Consider the following 21905-nt stretch of genomic DNA (forward strand, 5'->3'; position numbering starts at 1 on the left):
ATTATGCACTCAGAGTCAACTGAGAAAGTCAGAATACTAGCACTGTGCGCAGCATGGAAAACATATGAACTACCTGCAGAACTCCTCACCTCGTTTGGTACTATACTACTCTCAGACAAGACCACAAGATCTGCCAAGGAATTTGTCAAGAGGTTGTTTGTTGGATCTAGTGATTTACTTTTATCCTATTAGTTTGGAATTGTCTTAACTGTGAAATGTATAGAACTAACAAGTCACTAACTTTTGCTGCATGTTCTGATTTAGATGGAGCTGCACATTGGAGCCATAGATTCTATCAGGAATGGATTAGCTGTAAAATTGAGAAACCTCATCAGCAACGCCTTGCTTTATGTCAAGCACAGCAACCTGAAGAATGCTATATTGGAGAGTTGCCACCATGTGAACAGGCAAATTACCTCAATCTATGAGCTGTCACTGGAAACAACAGAAAGAGGGGATTCACTCATATCCTGACCATAACTGACTCCATTCCTCATGTTTGTTAAATATAGTGGTGTGCAGTCACAAACTGTACACACACCTACCAGCTGTGTGAGTTCAAGAACATACAACTGCTTCACACCAATAATAAATTTCTGCATCTCCTGTTCAAATATGGATTGCTCATTTATTTCTTTTTATGGATATTAGTTGTTAATTAAAAACTTTTATGGCATATTAAAATGCCTTATGAATCTATCATTCATTGCATTTTATTTCAATGGAAAAATCTCATGTTAACCCATAAGTCATGATAACCAAAACAATAATAATAGGGCTCGAATTGCATTGACTTTGATGCCCATCAATAAAAAATGCTCAAAGAATTGAAAGCTCTATCCTGTCAGCCAATATAATATATGCATTACATATAAGTAATAATTAAAACATTGTTCTGTGTTACTAGAATGCCTCATGCCATGTCAAAGACAATTTCATAGAGTATTAATGCATTTTGAAAGCATTATAAGGGATGCAACATTGATTTGGGGAATTGATATTGTGAATCATTTTTGTACATATGCTATTAATGTTGTTAAACAGTATGTGAACCAGCCAATTCAGTTGCTGATTATTTCTCTCAACCTCCCATTCAGCTATAGAAAAAGGAAGCATTCATTCAAGGCACCAGCTTACATGTCACCTTAAATTTGGCTCCCACTTGACTTGCTCTCTTGGGAACAGCGATTTTTAGATTCAACATGATAAGTTAGTCTAGAAAAATAGTGCTCCCAAATTAATGGGAAACAGTTCCTGCACACTGTTTTTGGGGAAATCAGCCAAGACTAATTATAAGTGCCCTTAGAACTGTAGCCTAAGAATAACTTTCAGTAGTGGTGTGTGGCTTATTTTTTCACAAATATATATTTTGCTTGAAAAATGCAGCTGTTTCACAATCCAAGCTTAATATAATCTCTGCCTACTTTCAGGCACCAGATTTCAAAACATTTTGAACAGTTTCACTTCTCAGGGGACAATGTTGCCCTATGAAATTATCATGGTTACAACTGCAATAACTACAATTTTGAAAGTGAATTTGAGAAAAACATCAATGCATTGTATGAAGAGTAAATTCAGAAATGCTTCCAGCAGTGTGGGCGTCTGAATCTTATAAAATAGATCCTATAGAACACTGCTTGGGCTGAGGCTTGGCAGGGACTCAAACATGGTTGATAGACACTCTTCTCTGTCTTGAATTAAAGTCAGGTTAGCCTAAATAATGGTTCTTGGGAAATTAGAAAGACAGGCTGCATACTTGCAACTGTTGTTCTTTGAGTGGTCATCCGTGCATTCATACTTATGGACTCGGCGCAGAGCCTGTAGTCAGGAAGATTTCCTAGCAAGACTCATACTGGTGGGAGCTCCTCCCTTCCTGCCCCTTGGTATGCTTGGAGGGGCTCCCAACCACTTTCTCAGTTCTTCTCTGACTGTCATTATGGATGCCTCAGGACTTTCATCTATTGGGAGCTATTGCTCTCCCTCTGGCTCATTCTTCACTCTTATACTGCATTCTTTTACAATTCTAGTTCTTATTACTTCTTACCCCTTCCTCTGCAAGCAGAGTCCATACATGCCATGCACAGAGTCCACACAAACAAACTACTTCTTGATGTGCCCAGAACAGATATTCACCTGCCCTAAAGGAACATCAAGAATACTGAAGTCAAGAAGATCCAGATGTGAACTATGTGGAGTTATCAAAAGTTACTGCCCTTTGATATGTTAATGAAAACACAAGTTTAAATAAGTCATAACTTCTGTAAAACAATGGTGTTCTGAAACTAGACAAATCTCATTGCATGCAGGAGTGCATGTAAAAGGTATATATAAAGCCGGCTGTATAAAACCAGGAGACAACTCTGTGAAATATCTTGTTTGAGGATCTCAAACTATTTTAAAAATAACAAACCTGTGGAAAAAATGTCCATGCTGTAACTTATGGTTAATGCCTTAATAATACAACTAAACCAAACTAAAAGAATGAAAGAATAATTTAAATTTACAGCACTTCATTTCACTGTTATTATGGCATCCTTCATTTATTGCATCCTTCATTTTCAGACATTTCCTAACTTCCATCCTTCTAACTCATTCCAGTACCTTGATCAATTTACCACCACTTAGGAAAAAACAAAAACAATAACAAAAAACCCCAGCAATTAGAAGCACTGTGGAAACTCACATAATTATGCATCAAGTCTGGGTGGTTTCTCTCAATGCCATCATCCAAGATGGTGACCACAATGTTCTTTCCAGTGTAGCCTCTCCTCCAGGCACCTACAATGTTCATATCTGACTGACAGAGGTTTGTATTATCACTGCAGTGCTAGAGGAACGGAGGGGAACAAAACAAAACAAGCATTGCATGTAGGAGGTTAGTTAACAGTGTGAGCAAGGAAATATTAGCCTATTCATTAGCATAACCAATTGAATTATCAGCAAATAAGCTTATTGATTTAAACCAGAGTGACAGAAAATAGTGCCCTAACAAACAAACAGCAAGAGAATTTAAAAAGATACTAAATGTAATGAGAATTATTAGAACTCGTTATTTATTTTGAGATTGGTCATCACAGGGAAGGGTAACTATTAGACTATTTCATTGTTATTATGTGTCCTTAGAAACCACAAACAAAAATAGCTCTTGTTTGAGCATTCCACATGCTTGTGGTGAAAAAAATGCATTTGAATTTTTCAACACAACTAACAGCATGTGGATAAAAGTAGACAAAATGCTTGTAAGAAATAGCTGTGGAAACACAAAAAATGCTTGTGTGGGGGGATGGAAGGAGGGTATAATCTTTGAAATAGCTGTCTGGAATCCCATACAGATTCCTTTATATCTGCAAAAAAAGCACTTCTTGGCATGTTTAGTATAGCACCAGCAGGAGATGAACAGCAGCTAAGAACCTGTAACCAAAACAATCTCTATAAAATACTTGAAGCTTAAGGTGCTTATTGAATTGCAGCTCACTATAATAATAAAGGTTTTGGGCACCACTCTATGTTAAATTAAAATTGATCCATTTTCTCTGCCTACCTTTATTCTGCATGAAGGGGGGCACTTTATAAAGGGATGAAATAGACTTTTCGGCCCTCTTTACCCCACCCAATCCCTTGACCCCACAGAAAGAGTGAATCCTTTTAATGTGTATACTATTCAGACCCTCAGTGGTGGTGCTTTGCTCCAGCTCCCCTGGGCTCAGTGAGAATGAACAGGAAAAGGGGAAAATAAATTCTTAGAACTAGTATCATAGCAACACATACTAGTTGCAAGAGCTCTCAGAGACCCTTCACTCTCATTTCCCTATCCTCTTTCTAGTTTCTACTGGACAAGTTTCTATTCTTTGTTAGCAATGTAGAAACTGCAAAGATGGCATGTAAGTTAGAGAGGATCCTGTTTTGCCCATAGTGGCATGTTTCTCTCCTTTCTATGTTAATATCATGAAATTAATCAATTTGATTGCACAGCAATCTAATTGTGCCTTAAATTATTATGCCAATGAGTCTTGTGTCCAAAAAGTTAAAAAAAAATCTCCATGCTATTGTTTCTTCAGGCCCTCACTTATATGAATTCCATTTGACATTATTTCATGCAGATAGTTAGTAGAGATGCTACCAGCACTTCATTTGTGATATAGACTGCATTTAAAAGGGCTAATAGCCTGCTTGGCAAAGCTAATTGTGTATTTAAGACAAATGTAGGATATATTAATCCTGTAATTATTATTATTATTATTGAACAACTGAAAAAATATTGCTGGATGGAAAATACTTTCAACCAGCAAAACTAATCCTTGACCTTTAACTTCAGGTTAATCATGGATAACTGCCACAGCAGGCATTTGACAGTATAGTATTAAACTACTGATGAAAAGGGAAACATGCACACATCTCAGACCAAGTCACCAAGGCAAATATGACAATTTGCAGCCTGGTTTCAATTGGTTTGATAAACTTCATTACATTTGACTATAATAGGCTAAGGAATATCACTTTGTCCATTTCTACATTATGAAAAATACTATGTGCCAATTTTACATAGTAAATGTGAGGGAGAAATTGGATAGATATTCAGGATATTCTAGTTTTCATTGTGTATTCAATCAACTCTATTTTATCATCCAGCAAACTAGGTAAGGATTCATTTACAAGTATGTCAGGCATCCAAGGGATGAGAGGAAATAGAAAAGGTGTGACCAATGTGGGAAATGGCTTTAGGTGTCCCAAACCCCATTTTCACAAGCTTTCCCATGTAACTGTTCTAGCCATCTCATTTTTCTACTATTCGCAGATCCATTCTCTGCTTTCTTCATACAGGCAACCTGATCCAGCTGAACATTTCAGTTCCATTGGTTTAACAGAAAAGCAAAACTCTGGTTGAAAAATGCCTCCACTACTTTCAACAGAACTTTGAAACTGTCAACACAGTGCAGTGAAACTTTTAAATACTTTGGAAAAATTGTGTCCATTGTAAGTCTCAGTGACAGACACATACTGTTCCATGACCATGCAGTGTTCAGATGGTGTTAAAAAGTGTTATTATAGCATGTCTCTATGTTCCAGAATCTTCTAAGCTAGAGGATTTACAGGTATTTATACATAAGATAAGTTACATATCAATGAAAATCCATTGTAAAACTGTTGTCTCAAGGTGCCTATTGTGGGGACAGAGAAAGAATCACTGCCAATGTCAGAAACCTTTTCTGTTTCGCTCCCTTTTCTGTCAAAATGATTACTGTTACTGGGGAAAAAAGGTTCAACCCAACTCTCCAACACACACACAAATTTTATGTAGTGTTTCTGAACCAAGCTCGCTCTCCTTTGAAATGATAGTTTGGTCAGAGATAGGGCTGGAAGGGAAACTCTACTCATTGCTTCTACTCATTCCTGGCCTGAGCAGTTGCTTCACTGCAACTTTTACATGGTGGTCCTGAGCTTGGTTCCCTTTCCTCAACAACCACTTTAGGGACTGAGGTAGACTGAACCATTCCTGTATCACCAAAGCCACTGCAGAGTATTGTATGTGTGCAAGCACATCATTGAACTCAGAGAAAGGAACGAAAAAAGTGACCTTCTATAATTCCTTCTACATTTGATTCACTCAGTGACAGAAATCATTCATTATTAAAAGAAATGTCTTATCATGCATTACTGGAATTAAGTGTAACACTATATGTACGTTTGTATGTTACATTCTCTCTCTCTCTCTCTCTCTCTCTCTCTCTCTCTCTCTCTGTGTGTGTGTGTGTGTGTGTGTGTGTGTGTACTAGAATAAGACATTGTAACATGACAAAAAGTGTTTCTCATTTGTTTGTTTTAAGGGTGATATACTTTACAGACATTTTCTAGAAGCGAGTATAGCAGAAAATGAGGTGCACCAACCAGCACAGACATGCTACCCTAAAAGAAAATCTGTCCTCATATCTCTTACTGTTAAACCTAAAGTAAAGGAAACCCTCACCAAAGAACCTTCATTTATTCTTTATCTTAGAATAAACCAGGTGAGAAAACCCTCTGGTTCCCTTCAACCAAAACATCCACTGATTTCTGGCTGTATTCTTTCATTTTTTACGAACGTGGAAGAAACAGCCCATAGGCAACTCACTGAAAAAAATTACTCAGAAGTGCTGCTATTTGGTTCAGGAAAGCTATGCACCTTGGGCTGCAGAAAAGGGTGTGAGATTATAAACCTTCTTTCCTTGAAAGGATTTGGAAGTCTGCTAGGATACTGTTTCTTTCTCCATTTATGATGTCATCAGTCTATCTTTGCCTGAACTTTTGCGTCTCCTGAAAAACCACGATTTTTACTGTCACTGGATTCTATTCCAGAGATATTCTCTAAAGAAAAGGCAGAATGGATTGCCTTCTTTTAACTGTCTCATGTGCCTATGAATCCAATCAATAAAAAAATCAAAGCAAACAAATCAAGCAAGCTGGCAGACTGAAACAGAGCTGGAACAAAGGACATTAGCCCTGCTAAAGAGCCTGGGCATAGCTTTAAATTCTCCAAGTCTCTAGGAGAAAAGTCTACCTTCTCTGGTCATGACATCTGCCTCCTTATTCCACTTGCTATGCAACAAGCCTGTAGTCAGGCTCTTACAGCATGTGGGAATAGAATTAAAAATAGCCATTGAAAAGGGTCATGCAACTCATAGTTCATGAGATTTCAGGTAATAGTAACCTATAACTATCTAAAGTTGTCTTTGCAGATCTAAGAGAGTTGTTTCAATAATGAAAGTAGATGCATGGATATATATCTAAAGTGTATTTGCATTCTTTTCCAACTTGGTGACTTAATGGAGAGGTTTTCTGGACCGCAAACCTCTCAAATTCCTCCATCATATCTGTACTCTCAGAGTTTCTACATAAATTTTTATTCATAAGTCATCCTGTTCTGAAACAAGATGATAGGTTCACCTGATATGTTCATCATTCACTTTATTCTCTTCTTTTTTTCTCTCTGTTCACACAGTCTTCTGTCCTGGGGTGTTTTTTTTTTTTTTTTTTTTTAAATCCTGCCCTAGCATTGGCTGGAAAAGAAATAAAGGCTTAAGATACCCCTAAGGTTAACAAAGAAGAGCACAACTGAAAGTGAGGGTAGCAAGATGGCCTGGGAAACTGCTGCCTTTAACTTCAAAAACAGCTACATCCAATCATATCCATCATCATCATCTTGCATTTATATTGCACTTTTTTCCCTTTCATAAGGAACCTAGATTAGGCTGAGAGTAAGTGGCTGGTTCAAACTTATCCAGAGAGCTTGATAGAGTTCTCCCAGTTCCCCAGCCCAACACTCTTATCACTATGTCACAGTGATTCCCATGCCTCACTGGCTGTAAAACTATATACAATGGGAATAAGTCCCAGTGAAAGTAGTAGGACTTGCTTCCAAGTAGACAAGGATAAGAGTAGGTTGCTGAAGACCAAGTTCAATGCATTTGCAATAGGAAAAATAAACTAGAGATCATGTTACTTCTTCATTTGCATAATTACCTTGATGATGTGTCCAGGTAAGACAATATTAAACTTAGATCCTGAACACTAGGAAAATATTTGGGAGTAGAACATTTAATTTGAAATCCTGTACAATGTATTAGTATTATTTATAATGATAACTCAACCTGTTCGTGCAACTTTCTGACACAGAGCTATGTTTTCCTTATGCATGCATAGGGTAATTTTTCCTGCTTTAGTCTAAGAAATTATGCTTTGCTTCTGCCATCTAGAAACATGGAGAAAGTATGCAGAAAAAACATTTTAAAAATATTCCTGCCCTAGGAAATGCAGCATATAGCCACCATTTACAATTTACACACACACACATCTACCTCTGCAGTTCATCTGGAACTTTATTCTCATATGATATATACCTTAACTTTATCAGCATTATTATGATATGGATGAGCAAAATGACAGTAGTGACATAACGAGAAAAGAAAAATACAACTGATAGGAAGTTTAAGAGCATCATACAAAGTTATGAATATTTTTAAATGCACTTTCTATACCATGTGAGCAAAAATGTTCATGTTCATTAACATCCATTAACTTTATTTAGATAGTTGCAAATGTATTGAGTATATAATGAGTTATTGTACGTAAAAACAATTATGATACTCAATCTGAAACATCTAAGATCTGGTCTCTGAAAAGGTATATTTATCAAAAGATAAAATCAGTAAAGGCAGCTAATAAGACTATGGAATGACTTTTACAGAACAGAGGTCTTTTTTTCCTTTTTAACACTATCATGTTTGTGATGCCTCAGGTTGGTATTATAAAATGAATACAGTGGTAAATTCCATGATCTGATCAGGGATTAATTCTTATTTGTCTCAAACAACAGACTCCTACCCATGTTTTATGGCAACTCCCTTTGAAACAGAGGGAAATTTCAAAAGCAGTTTGTGATAAGCCTCTCTTGTAAGCTTAAGCAGTTTTTGAATCATAGCCAGCACTTTTTTCATTTCAAAGCAGTACACAGTGCCAGAAGAATTCACACAGGCGTATCTATGGAATATACTGATGCTATGATAAGCTCAGAATCCATCATCTTTGTCCTTTCCTTCCCCCTTACAAAATTTAAGTTGCTTGGGACATATTAACAGAGTCTAAAGCCAGGAAGCAGAACTTCAGGCAGATCCTTCCAGCAAATTAGTTCACACATGCATTAAAAAAAGAACTTTAAAAAAGTCCATTCTTATCACAGACACATGTGAATAAAAATGTTCATTTATCACAAAAATAATTTAATTGCAGAAGTTGAAACAGAAAGGAATAAATTTCTTTTAAGCTTGTTGAACTACTGAAAATATTTTCCTGTATTGTTAAGAAACACATTTTCTAGATACACTTTTCTGGAAATAAATTCTCCTATTTATTTCCTCAACAAATCTTACATGGAAGCTGAATGAAACAGAATTTCTTAACATATGAATGCACTTTAGTTTTAATGCCACCATACAGAAAAAGAATGGCATGTGCTGATCCAGATAACTAACCAGGGTATAATGGGGAGAACCACAGTTCAATGAGAAAGCCCATATTTTGTGCACAGAAGGTCTCAGGTTCAGTGCATACCATGACCAGGGTGGGTGAAATGCCTCCCCTCTGACACCCTAGAAAGTCATTGCCAAACAGTGGAGACAATACTGTTTTAGATAGACAAATGACCCAACTCAGAATAAGGTGGCTTCCTAGGAGTCACTGACTAGGTTTGCACTTGGCTAGTAAGTGATGGAGAGTTGTTTTATGCAAACTTGAGCGGTTTCTGCAGGGTGGCTTATTTTTCATGAGCAGGCTAGAACTTGTGCCTTTAGGGTTGTTAATACCCATAATGGCTTGCTGGGTCACTCAAACACAATGGGAATGGCTATGGAACTACCTGGCAAGAGCAGTGAAAATCCCAGCGGCTCTTGGTCATTTTGGTAGTGCCCTCTTCCTCTTCCCTGCTCAACACCTCTGCCCTGAACCAATACAATAGCAAAGAAAGGACACCAAAGAGTGCCCGGAACATTTTTGCAACCTCTGAATTATTATTTTAATCCTGCACAAGAGCAAATGGTAGCTACCATTAGCTTTGCACAATTTTTGCCTCCATTTGACTGTTCTGCCTTGAAATTTACCCACTTTTGGACTCTGGCTTTTCCACCATGAGATGTGTGCATTTCGCCCTTCATGTTACTGTTCTGCATTGAAAGGTGCTCCATGTTCCCTTCCATTTATTGCCTTGCAAGGACATTTAGTGATCCTGCTTACTGTTCTGTAACCTATATGTAGATGTGACAGCCAGCAGCAGAGGAAACCAACAAGCAGGAAGTAGGGGAGGCACTGAAGGTGATTTAACAGAAGATGCTTTGTCAGGAGGTGTTTTTACTTTAGTTTAACATGAAGCAGCTTTTACCAAAAAGGGGGAGTATATATAGTATTGTAAAAGTGGATGGGGATCTGCACTCTTGCACAAGTCCCTGTGGTTCGTTTTTTGTTTTTTTTTTAATGAAAGTGCTGAGTCTATCCCCACATACAGGACTCAAAAATACTTTATGCAATCTCATGGCGGCAGAGAAAAACTGTCCTGGATAAGAAACTGGAGCAGATAAGGCACTTTTCAGAGGTTATTCTTATTTCCATGTAATGTGAAGCAGACTTTTAAAAAAGGTGCTCAGGAGCAAGTCAAGCACTAAAATGGGGACTGAAATTGACAAGGATAGTGATAAGAGCTGGATATCAGTATGCACATATACTGATATACTGATCATTGGAGAATCAGTCCTGAACTCTTGAATTTAAATTTAAATTTAAATTTGTTTGTTTGTTTGTTTATTTGGTGGGGTTTTGATGTTTGTAAACCACCCAGAGAGCCCTCTGGGCTATTGGTGTGGTATATAAATGCAATAAACAAACTATAGCAAAACTCCCCATTTTTTTCAAACATTAAAAACTGCAACATTATTCAGTACTCTGAAAATTACTTCCATTTGGCAATCTGATACATGGTGCTTTTTTCACCTAAATAGTCATCAGCTCCAAAGAACTAAGTGAAGAAACAGTGTTAAACTATGGACCAAGGCAACAAGGAGTTTTATTGTAAAAGGTGTCTGGGGTACATGGTAAAGCCAGTGTGAGGAATGTAAGGGGAGAAACAAGCTATGACAAGCCCAATCAGTTGTTGGGAGTAAGTTCAACGAATGACCACAGTGGCGTATTTGCAGAGCAGTTTATTGTGACATGCTAATATGCCCAATGTGTCAAAATGAACTGGACTAGCAGGGCTTTCTCTGAGCCAGAACTAGAGCTTCCCAAAATTCTCAGCATAATATGTGTTTTTAACTCTCAGAATTGGTTCTGGAATACGTGAGAAGTAAAGGTAAAGGTTAGGTAAAGGTTTCCCCTTGACATTAAGACCAGTCATGTCTGACTCTAGGGGGCGGTGCTCATCTCCGTTTCCTAGCCAAGGGAGCCAGCGTTTGTCCGCAGACAGTCTCCGTGGTCATGTGGCCGGCGTGACTAAACACCGAAGTGCACGGAATGCTGTTACCTGCCCACCGAAGTGGTACCTTTTTATCTACTTGCATTTGCATGCTTTCAAACTGCAAGGTTGGCAGGAGCTGGGATGGAGCAACGGGAACTCACTCCGTCGTGCAGATTTGAACCAGCGACTTTTCGATCAACCAGCCCAGCAGCTCAGCAGTTTAAACCACTGCGCCACCTGCAGTCCCAATATAGGAAGTACTTTGTGCATATTCTATTGAATACCATAGTCAGGGAGAAGGGCTAATACCCAAGCCATAAGGTCAATTTAATAGGATATCCAGATGTTCTACTTTACTTTGGTTTAAAGGTGTCTGGTTTTAAAATCAAGAAAAAGACCAACACTAAACGCTAGGAGGTGAGAAACAGTGAACTGAAGAAGTGGAGAAGGTAGCAAGGCTAAGGCTAGAAGGCTGGTGGGAAGAGCAAGGAAAAGGAGTAGAGGAGGCAAAAGGAGCAAGGCTAGAAAGGGAGTGAAAGATGAGTATGCTGACACTAAGATTATTGTTAAGTGAAATTATTACAGGTTTTTTTTCAAGGGAGTAAGAGCTGTGCCGGCACTGTTGAAGGTCCCCATGGCTGCCCCATTGGCGTTCTCTAGTCTAGTCACTTTTCCACTACTGTGAGATATGGTTGTCCTCTGAAAGAACAGAAGAAGAGAGTATTCCAGCCCTGTCACCTCTTTTTTAGATCAAGCCTTGTACCTCCTTATACCATACTCAGTGTAAAGACAAAGGTGAAGTACAAATCACATTTTTACCGAAAGACTAGGCAGGAAAATGCTGGGCTTTGAACGGTATAATCTAGACTGTTTGCTCAACCAATTTTCCATATTCAAATTCTTAGAATGTTGCAGATTAATATGGTGCCTCTGTAAATGTTTAACTTATAATATTGGCAGTAGATTTGCAGATGTAAGGGAGGAAATAGATTTAGGGCATTATAACAGAATCACATCTTTGATGCAGTAAAATATTAAACTTCATACACAAAATCGATCAATTTTCATATAAGTTCATACTGACATCTTACTGCAGGCAACATGACTTGGTGAGTTGTGTCTTTATTACCTGGTGAGTTCAGGTAAAAACAGATTATTCCATTAAATGAATATTGTCAATTTCTATCAAAATTGTCTCTTCATTGTACCATACAAATTATCCCCTACTAGCCTACTCTTGGAGACTCTGAGTTATCAGGGGAAAAAAACAAACACACACACACACAATGCAGAACCTTTAAAAAATGACCACAGTACTTCAGCTACCTATGCTCATTTACTTAACATTGTCACAGTTGGCAAGCAATATGATCCTTCTAAATGCAAGTAGTTGCTAAACTGATGATAAAAAATAAATCTGTGAATTCACCTACCACTGCAAGTTAATTTTGTTTGACATCTCGCTCCACCAGTGTACACAGAACTAGAATAAGCTGGGGGCGGGGGGGGGGGGGGTCCAATAGAATTTAGTGGGATTTATTATTATTACATCACATCTATATTTCACATTATTTCCTCCTACAAGGAGCCCAAGATAGTATGCATGATCCTCCTTCTCTTCTCTATTTTATCATCACAACAACCCTGTGAGGTAGGTTAAGCTGAGAGTCAGTTACCCAGTGAGTTTCATGGCTGAGTGGGGACTAAAACCTGGATTTCCCAGGCCTAGACCAACACTCTAACTATGCCACATTCTTTTTAATTCTCAGTAAATATGCATAAGGATGGGATGCATGCCTTCCATTCTGCTCTTCTTCATATGAAACAAGCAATAATTCTATTTTTAAGCCTTAAGCTTCTTTGCAACTTAACAGTGCAATCCTTTGTATGTCTATTCAGAAGTGTAATTGAGTTTAAAGGGGGTTAAACTCAGGTAAGTGGAAATGGGACTGCAGACTAAGGCTTTTAACTTATGTGTATTGGAACATTACATTCCAAACAGTCCAGCTGTCTGGTAGGTTACTCTGTGATATTTCCTGAAAGAGCTGAACAGCTCATCTTCATATCAATTTTTCCCAATGAATTCTGTGTAAATGAATGAATCTTTCTGGTTGTATAATGAAGCCCACCTCAAAGACAGGTGTTGGTCACCTGCACAATCCCTTCATGATAGCAGCTATCAAGTTAATTCACACAATGAAATGGGCTATTTGGATTCTATTGATCAAAGAGCTCTTCAGAAATCACCATATCTGGACAGCAACAAATATTTTAAAAGTATCAACAGCCATTTTAAAATGCATGAAAAGTGGCATTAATCTGCTGAAACATATGATGTATTGATTATCTGAAAAAGACTCTCAATTCTGACAAATCTGTTGGTATCAGGATTTTTTATATGAGGAAACAAATTTTAATATTACACTGCAATGCAGCAGAAAGCCTAGGCAAATGTTGGTCTTTTACTTTAGCTATATCCTCCTCAGAGCTTCTGAATCTGAAGATAATATATGGCCTATGTTGACTAGAAGCCACTGGTAGCCTTATCTTCTGTGAATTTGTCTTACCCCCCTATTAAAGCTATCCAGGTTGGTGACCATCACAATATTCTGTGGAAGCAAATTTCACAGTTTAGCTATGAGTTATGTAAAGAAGCCCTTCCTTTCATCTTTCCTCAGTCCCTCACCAACAGTTCAATTGGATGACCCCAGTTTTTATTTATTTAATTGACTGGTTTAATTTCTATAGTGGCCAACAGCCAAAGCTCTCCACCATCTTAGAGAGCTCTCTCTACCAAAGCTCTCACAGATACTACCATGATGACATGGTGCAGGAAATAAAACCTCCTTATGAACTTTCTTTACACCATACATAATTTTATATACTTCCACTAACTTGCTTTCCTTTCTATAGAGGAAATGTTCCTGTGCCTTTATCATTGTAAAGAGCTATGATGTTCTTTTTAAAATGTACAGATGTTCTAAACATAGTACTATAGATCAGTATAAAGGCATTACACTATTGGCAGGCATTATTATTATTATTATTCATTTCTTTTTACCAGAATCTCTGTCTTATGGTTCAGAAAAACATTTTAGAAGGGCTTCCTGATGATCTCCCAACTTAGTCCAGCTATATGATTCATTAATGTGAATGGCCCCACTAGAAAATTAGGAGGGATAGTAGTTCTCTCTCAGTTACTGGCTGGTTCCCCCAGGGGCCGGGATTGAGTAACTGGGATAAGTAGTAGGGACTCTGTGTTATATTCAACCTTGACCACCCAGCAGTTTCCATTCTGGTTTCTGTTCTACTGGTAAAGGGTTTCCTCTTCCCCTGCAGCTCTCCCTAGCCCCAAAACTGATGTTTGGGGGCTTCAGCTGCAGGAAAAGTCATGAAAAAGAAAGGAATTTATCAGTCAGAGTAATGATGGACAGTGCAATAGAAATATATACACTGACTGCCCAGTACAGGGGATGGGCACATGTTTTTCTTATTTGCTGGATGATTGTTTGAATATATTCTGGACAATGTGATTTCCTTGCAAAAATGTTCTTCAGCGAATGAATAAATACAGAGCATGGTAACAGGAGGCAATTGCCTCCACTCCCTTCCAGCTCAGTGTATCTGAAAATAAAAGTTATATCGCTAAGACCCACATGGTGGGGAAGGGGGCGGGGAGAGGGAGAGAGGGAGAGAGGGAGAGAGGGAGAGAGAGAGAGAGAGAGAGAGTTTCGATGGAAAGATTTATGGGGCACTGTCAGATGGAGAGGAAAATGTTACCCCTCCTTACTGTTTCCTAATTGCCTATTCTGCAAGTAATAGAAGGGTTTCTTACCAAACCTTATTGTGGTGTGGGGCTGGGAGATACCTCTGGAGAGAAAGAGAGAGAGAGAATGGGAGAAAGAGAAGGGGGGGGGGAGAGAAACAACAAGGAAGAAAGAGGAAAAGAGCAGAAAGAGAAAAAAAATGGCCAAAAAGAGAAGGGACAAGGAGGAGAGAAAGACACAGAAGAGGAGAAATATAATGAACAGTTTATGAATGAACTTGATTAACTGCTACTACACAGCCCCAAATATCTTTTGCCCTTGGAAATGCATCCTGGGGGAAAATAAAGCTGCCATGCCCTAAAGGCTTTGGCAAGCCCAGAGGTAATAGTCACCCCTTTAGGACACGCAGTGCCCAGCAGCTCCAATCTAAAAGGCATATGGTTATCCTGCAAGTGAACTTTATATGCAAAGTTGGACTCTGTTGAGCAGCCTAGTGGCTGGATATTCATTTGATATCTGATATACATGTGACTAGCATCAGAACGAAGGGAAGTTATAGAAGACTGGAACTTGATAACCACCTTGGTGCCTTCATATGGGATGCAATGTGCTTTTTCTCAAAAAGGTCAAAGCAGATCAAGATGGATTATTATGCTAAACCAGTGGCAAATCCCTCAATAACACTGACAGCAAGGAATGGGTAAAAGGGAATCATTACAGATTACTACTAAAAAGGAAGTATGAATGAATCTATGCAGGAAACCAAGCGAATGACCCTTTCTGTTTAAATATTGTGAAGTACAGTATACCTGCAGACCTAGAATTCCCTATCTGTTGAAATAACATTCATTTCTAGCCCTGCATCACATGCTAAAGTGGATATGTTAGAAATTAAATTTAATGTATGTTAACTCTTATTTGGTGGAGTCAGAAGTGAATGTAAAAAGAATATTGATGGTTCAAAATATGAAGGAAAAAGCATTCTCAGAAAATTTTGACAAAACGTTGCTATTTTAGTAAAATGTTAAAAGGAAAAAGTGGATTATCCCTCTCTGATGATAAAATCTACAGTTATAAATGTTTATATGAATGTTTAAGGATACATAATGTAACACTAGGAAAGAACATACCACACCATTTACTTGAAGGGGTGAATGTGTGTGTGCACGTATGTCTGTGGCAGGAAGGATTAAACAAGCAGAATATTAAATATGTACTGAGCTGAATGTCACAATTTGGTCCAATGAATATAACTGCAAGAAATTTCAGCCAGGGAGTACTGCCTGATGAAACCCAGTATGTAAACACATTAGCTGCCTACAGAAAAAAAGTGTAGGCAGAATGCTAATAAATAAGAATGTAACTCAGGGTGGTCCAACTTTTCCTTGAGGACCACATAGATGTACAATGAATTATGCTTCCATATCATAAATTAAAGTGTTAGCAATATATTTACTTACTTTAATATACACAATTAATATATTTCATTAACCATTAAATGAAGGAGAAAACCAATATGAAGTTCCAGAAGTTTGCTTTTCCCTGCGCAATGAGCACTCCTCTGGGGTTGCCCATTCCTTTCTTCCCTGTTTCTCTTGGCCAGAATCTCTCCCATGTCACCCCATGGCCCGTCCTTCCTTCTTGGAATTGGCACACTGAAGCTCTTGAACTTCAACCAATAAACTCTCCTCAGCATGCCCTACCTGCTCATGCTGATAAGAGTCTCAGGAAGAGAGCTTGACAGGCTGGCAGCCTTTAGAGAGCTCCCCACAATAATTGGGACTGCAGGTGGCGCAGTGGTTTAAACCGCTGTGCTGCTGGGCTGGTTGATTGAAAGGTCGCCGGTTCAAATCTGCACAATGGGGTGAGTTCCCGTTGCTCTGCCCCAGCTCCTGCCAACCTTGCAGTTCGAAAGCATGCAAATGCAAGTAGATAAAAAGGTACTACTTTGGTGGGCAGGTAACAGTGTTCCGTGCACTTTGGTGTTTAGTCATGCCGGCCACATGACCACAGAGACTGTCTGCAGACAAACGCCGGCTCCCTCAGCTAGGAAATGGAGATGAGCACCGCCCCCTAGAGTCAGGTATGACTGGACTTAATGTCAAGGGGAAACCTTTACCTTTATCACAATCATGCCTACACCATCACTGGGATCCAGACTGACTGTGGGAACAGGGGGGCTCCAAACAGCAAGGGGGCACAGAACAAGGCCTGGACTGCATGTTGGACCACCCCAATATAACTGATGCTATTGATTCACGCCAGAAGACTGGCATTTCTGTATGTTTGGTTGGTTTTTACTGTTTCTTATGTGATCAATGTACCAGTTTTTATTTTAAGGGCTTCTGAACAGCATCAGAAATTTTGTGAATCTCACATTATAACTGCAATAGATATGAGAATTCCGAGTCTGCACTTTGCAGCTGGAAACACCTGCTTGCTCATAATTTCCCTAGCTATGACACCATATCAGCTATCTTATCATTAAATTATTTTATCTTGACAATTAAAGGTATATTCATATACAGACATTTATCATTCAATTACTCAAAGATAAAGTATCGTACTATGTTAACATTGTGTTTGAAATAAAGCTGTATGACTACTTTCTCTTATCTGGTCTACACTGTGTATTTAATCCAAGAATGACTTTCTTGATATTAGAACAAGTGGGCAATAAAAACTTTTATTTAGGGACAGGCGTCAATTGTGTTTCAGTTTGCAATTGCTTGAAAATGTCCTGCTTGCAACTCCAAATATTAATGGCAACTCATTTTTTTCTAAAAATGTTTATAGAAATTCCTTGATTTGTTACTACGATCATAATACATGCAATTTCTAAAATTAAGAAATTAAATTTACAATTTAAGTATGCATAAATTTAAAAATTACTTTTTTATACTTTAAGGCACAATGCAATGGGGTTTCTCATAACCCTGCAAGCTTTGAATTATGGGCATCCTATATAGAGCAGGAAAAGCATGGAGGTGAAGATTCCCCTGCTTTGCACAGTACTTAAATGGCCATTTTTGGAGATTTTCTTTATTCTTTTCTATTCTTTTCTTATTAAGCTGCCTTGATGTGCAGTTTTAAAATAAAGGGCAGAATTTAATGTCATGCTTTTATAAATTACACTCAACAATACACTGAAATGCATCAAAGTACCTGTGACCACTAGCTAAGACAGCAGACTGGTTTCTAAACCCACCTGTGTTTTTAAAGTATTTGTCCACAATGTGTTCTGTCATTTTTTAGTATCATCTTGAAATTAAAATACATTAAAATACTAACACGTACCACTTTTGGATACACTATCATCCTAAAGTGAAGATCTGATGTGCATTATAGGATGCACCATGGTCTCAGGAAGTTTGAGATAGGGCATTAGGAAAAATTGACTTTTTAACAGAAAACTGTTCTGATATTTAGAAAAACTCAATATATATTTTTCATAGCCTTTCAGTAGAATTTCTCATTACGTGAAAAAAACCCTATCAATTTCCTGGTGTGAAACCACTTAGCACAATAAAATTTTGTTCAGTAATTGGCCAACATTTCAATTCATTTCAGGACTTAAAGGAGACAGTGTTTCTCTATTTAATATATCTCAAATGGATATCAAATGGATTATGTATTTGCCTAAAGTAGATAATTCTTCCATTTCATAAAATGGATAGTTTGTACTGTACAAATTGTGAAAGAATTGTTTTCCTGCGCCAGTCAGGAAAGCAAACACATGTTCAAAATGGCTGCATCTACAGATGCAGTGAGTTTGTTCCAAGGAAAGCATTTAATGAGAAGCAGCAAGTATATTATTAAACCAAATCAGTTAGAAAGTCTTTCACTCATGAGCAATAACAACATACTGTAACAAAATTAAAGACGCCATGGCTAAATTTTAAACTTTGAATATGTCAGTTTGTTTACCTCTGATGTAGTCTTCCATTACAAATCTTTTAGGAATCACAGGGAGGCTGGAACATAACTTTTTAAAAGGAAGTAAGACTAAAATGGTAGTTTTACCTGTAGCACATGTATGCTGTGACTCTGCATACATCTTGGGGATAACAGTATGGGGAGACAAAGAAGGTCAAGAAAGTGCCTGCCTAAACTCCAGCAGACTGCACCCTTTCTGCTTTGTTCTGGAGGAGAGGAATTGGAAGTAGTTTGCGGCCCTTCTTCTAATTTTCCTGCAAGGCTATATGGCTCAGATAGGACCTCAGTGGATGAAGTGTGGGAAGCTATGGAAATCTAACCCTTTCACTGAATGCCCATAAAGTTAGCTGCCGAGCAAGGGTGGCAGAAGGAAGAAAAAGAGATACTGCAACAATTGTTTGTTCTACATCGAGGAGCCAGATTTGGAGTGCTTCTGGGATGCTTCAGCCTAGTAAACCACCAGCAGATATGAGAATGCTGACAGACAAGGGAAAGCATAGGAAGCAAGGGAAAATAAATTATTTTCCTCCTATGTTCAGGCTTTCAGACAGTTAAGCATCCACGGATGAATTTCTTATGACTAACAAATAAAATATTTTCAGTTGCTAATCTAGTGGTTGTTTGTTACACAGTGTGAACAGTACAAGCAATCTATTTCAGAAAACAGAATTGACTTATGCACTTCAGATAAACACACCCTATGGTGTCCTTTTAATCACTTTGTATTCAGTGGAGATATGGTCTCCTTTTCATAAAATGAATAAACTTCTGACAAGTTAATGAGTAATAGACTAATTATACTACACATTTACACACCATGAAATGGATTCAGTGAATTTCACTGAAAATTAAAGCATATATATAATGCTTGAATATACAAAGTGGTTACATATTTGTAAGTCTTCAGACTACATAATTTAATTATGTACAGGACACAGGATGGTCCTCTTAGGATAGCAACTTTCTATTATTAATTATAGTATCTCTTTACTATACCATATCCTTATCTACCACAGTATAGAGCTCTAATGCCTAGGCCTCTGAAACCTTCCTGGTGTAAGCCGAACAGGAAGGAAAGAATATTTGCTTTTATTTTTTTTTCTCATTCTCATTCTAAGTACATATATTTCCCTGTCATGTTTCTCTCCTTTTCTCTTTTCCAGTGACATATGTTGAGGTTGTACCCAGCAACTGGAAGAGCTTTAGAATCTTGCAAAGCCAAATCTTACAATCTGCCCATGTCATACCCCCAAACCTCCCCATTTTTGCCTCTGCCAGCACCAGTCTTCCAATGACTGGTTGGAAATGGTTAATTTCTTCAAGGGCTGGGAGAGGAGATTTGAGGTTGGACCTCCTCTCACCCTCTCCAGTTAAAGTTATGTATAATAAATTTAAAATTTAACACAATTCTGATGAAAACACTTTCAAGTGTCATCATATAAGCACATGCTTACCTTCTGCTAAAATGGTTGCCTTGTCCATTTAATTAATATTGAACTTTTCAAAAAGTTTCATTTCTGTTACACTACTGGAATCAACTTTTTGCCTTGGGGATGGATGACATCATAAAGTGCAGTTCCATCCAAAATCCCACCCCTCCCATTATGATCTCATCACTGCAATTTCTGCTCTTCTCCCCATTATGCACTATCAGCATAAAAAGTGACTCAGCCATTCCAGTCATTCACCTCCCCATGAGGGTACAAGAAGAAAGGGTCAATTCCTTTGACCTCCAAATACAAAATTGATTTTGCATTTCTCTTTCTAGGCCTGCATAGGCTTGTAAAGTTTACAAATTAAGCTTATGCATGCATACAAACGTGTATGCATGTACATTTGTGTGCGCGCACATGCATGTGTGTGTGTATAGAGAAAGAGATATGAACATGCATGTGTTGGGAAAGTCCAAATAAATCCTCAAATGAAAACATACGCTTTTTCATGTCCTTTTTTCATTGCAATAATGCCCTTCTTCCTCTCCACTCAAAAGGACTAGAACTTTTCACCCAGTTCTATATGCCTGGGAAAAGCAGGCAGCCCTGGGGGCCCCATTATGCATGCATTTTCTTGCAAAGCAACTCATATACACCACAGGCTAAGCGATACAAAATAATGTTGGAGTAGCCTTCATAAAAGTCATATGTTTTATACGTAAAAATATGGAGAGCCTGGCCTGTTCTTTTCCCATTCCCATCAGCAGGGTTTTTCCTTTTTAATTCCTTCTCTGGAAAAAGGAAAAAAAAGCCCCAAGTATGCGAACAAGCTATCTGTACTGAGGGAAGCAACTAGCCAAAACAGGATTGAAACAATGTTGCAAGCTGATTGGGGCCGCTGCGCTTCCTTTGCAATGTAAAAATACCTAGCCAGCTCATGCTTTGTCTTAAGGCAGCTCATGCTTTGTCTTAAGGAGTTTTGTATCTCTGTCTGCAAAAACCACAGCATTTTAAACCTGACAGATTTCTGAAACTTCTGATTGTTTTGTTATCTGTTACTCAAGCCTTCAATGGGTCATGATGTTTTTTCTGATGCCTACAATAAATTCTCAATGTTTCTGTATTATTCCCCTGTATTATTGTCCTTACCTTCTAACCCATTCAGAATCTCATCACTACCTTGAAACTGTGTAGGTGACCCACAGCTTATAAAAATACTCTGCCCATGCTCTGGAAATTAACTTTGTAGCATATTTCTTACTCTAACAGAAAGCAAATTGTGAGTCTGCCAATGCCTATTACTTTAAAAGTCATTATTCATACATATAAAGGGCTTCTGTACATGAGGGATTTAATCTGCTGCATTATTGGGGGTTCTCCATTTTCATTGCAGGAGGAAAAATCATTATTTACACAGTGTTAGTATTTCTATGCCTTTCTATATATTATGTGAAGCAACCACAAAGTGGTGGTGTGGTATAACTGTAGTATAGCAGATTTGCAACTTCTCATGGGGTTTTTCTTCTGGTATGTGGTGGTTTAAATGTAATACCAAAGCTCCTCACTTTAAAATTAGTCACTAAAAAGAGTGGAAGTCACAGGAGTCACTCTAGAAGATGATGGTGCCATGAAATTCTCTGAGTAAGGTATCATGACAGCACTCATGTAAAGGAACCCAATTTTAGTTGAATTTGAATTATATTCTATCTATGTCTATATTTCCTCAATTTAAGTTTTATTCTTTGAATGATAAGTGCAAGCAGGAAACTATGTCCTATGTTATAAATTATCTGG

The 21905-nt window shown here is 38.0% G+C and overlaps 1 protein-coding gene across 2 annotated transcripts in view; it reads right to left on the reverse strand.

Moving 5' to 3' along the window:
• Positions 1-21905, reverse strand: part of PCSK5 (proprotein convertase subtilisin/kexin type 5) — a 250488-nt gene that overhangs the window by 174005 nt on the left and 54578 nt on the right. For both annotated transcript variants that reach the window (XM_044445944.1, XM_044445943.1), the window contains exon 4: positions 2684-2827. In XM_044445944.1, the coding sequence (XP_044301879.1) occupies positions 2684-2827 (144 nt within the window). The remainder of the gene's footprint in view (positions 1-2683; positions 2828-21905) is intronic.

The sequence above is a fragment of the Varanus komodoensis genome, unplaced genomic scaffold, assembly GCF_004798865.1.
Source record: "Varanus komodoensis strain SLA01 unplaced genomic scaffold, ASM479886v1 scaffold5, whole genome shotgun sequence".
Taxonomy (NCBI): Eukaryota; Metazoa; Chordata; class Lepidosauria; order Squamata; family Varanidae; genus Varanus; species Varanus komodoensis.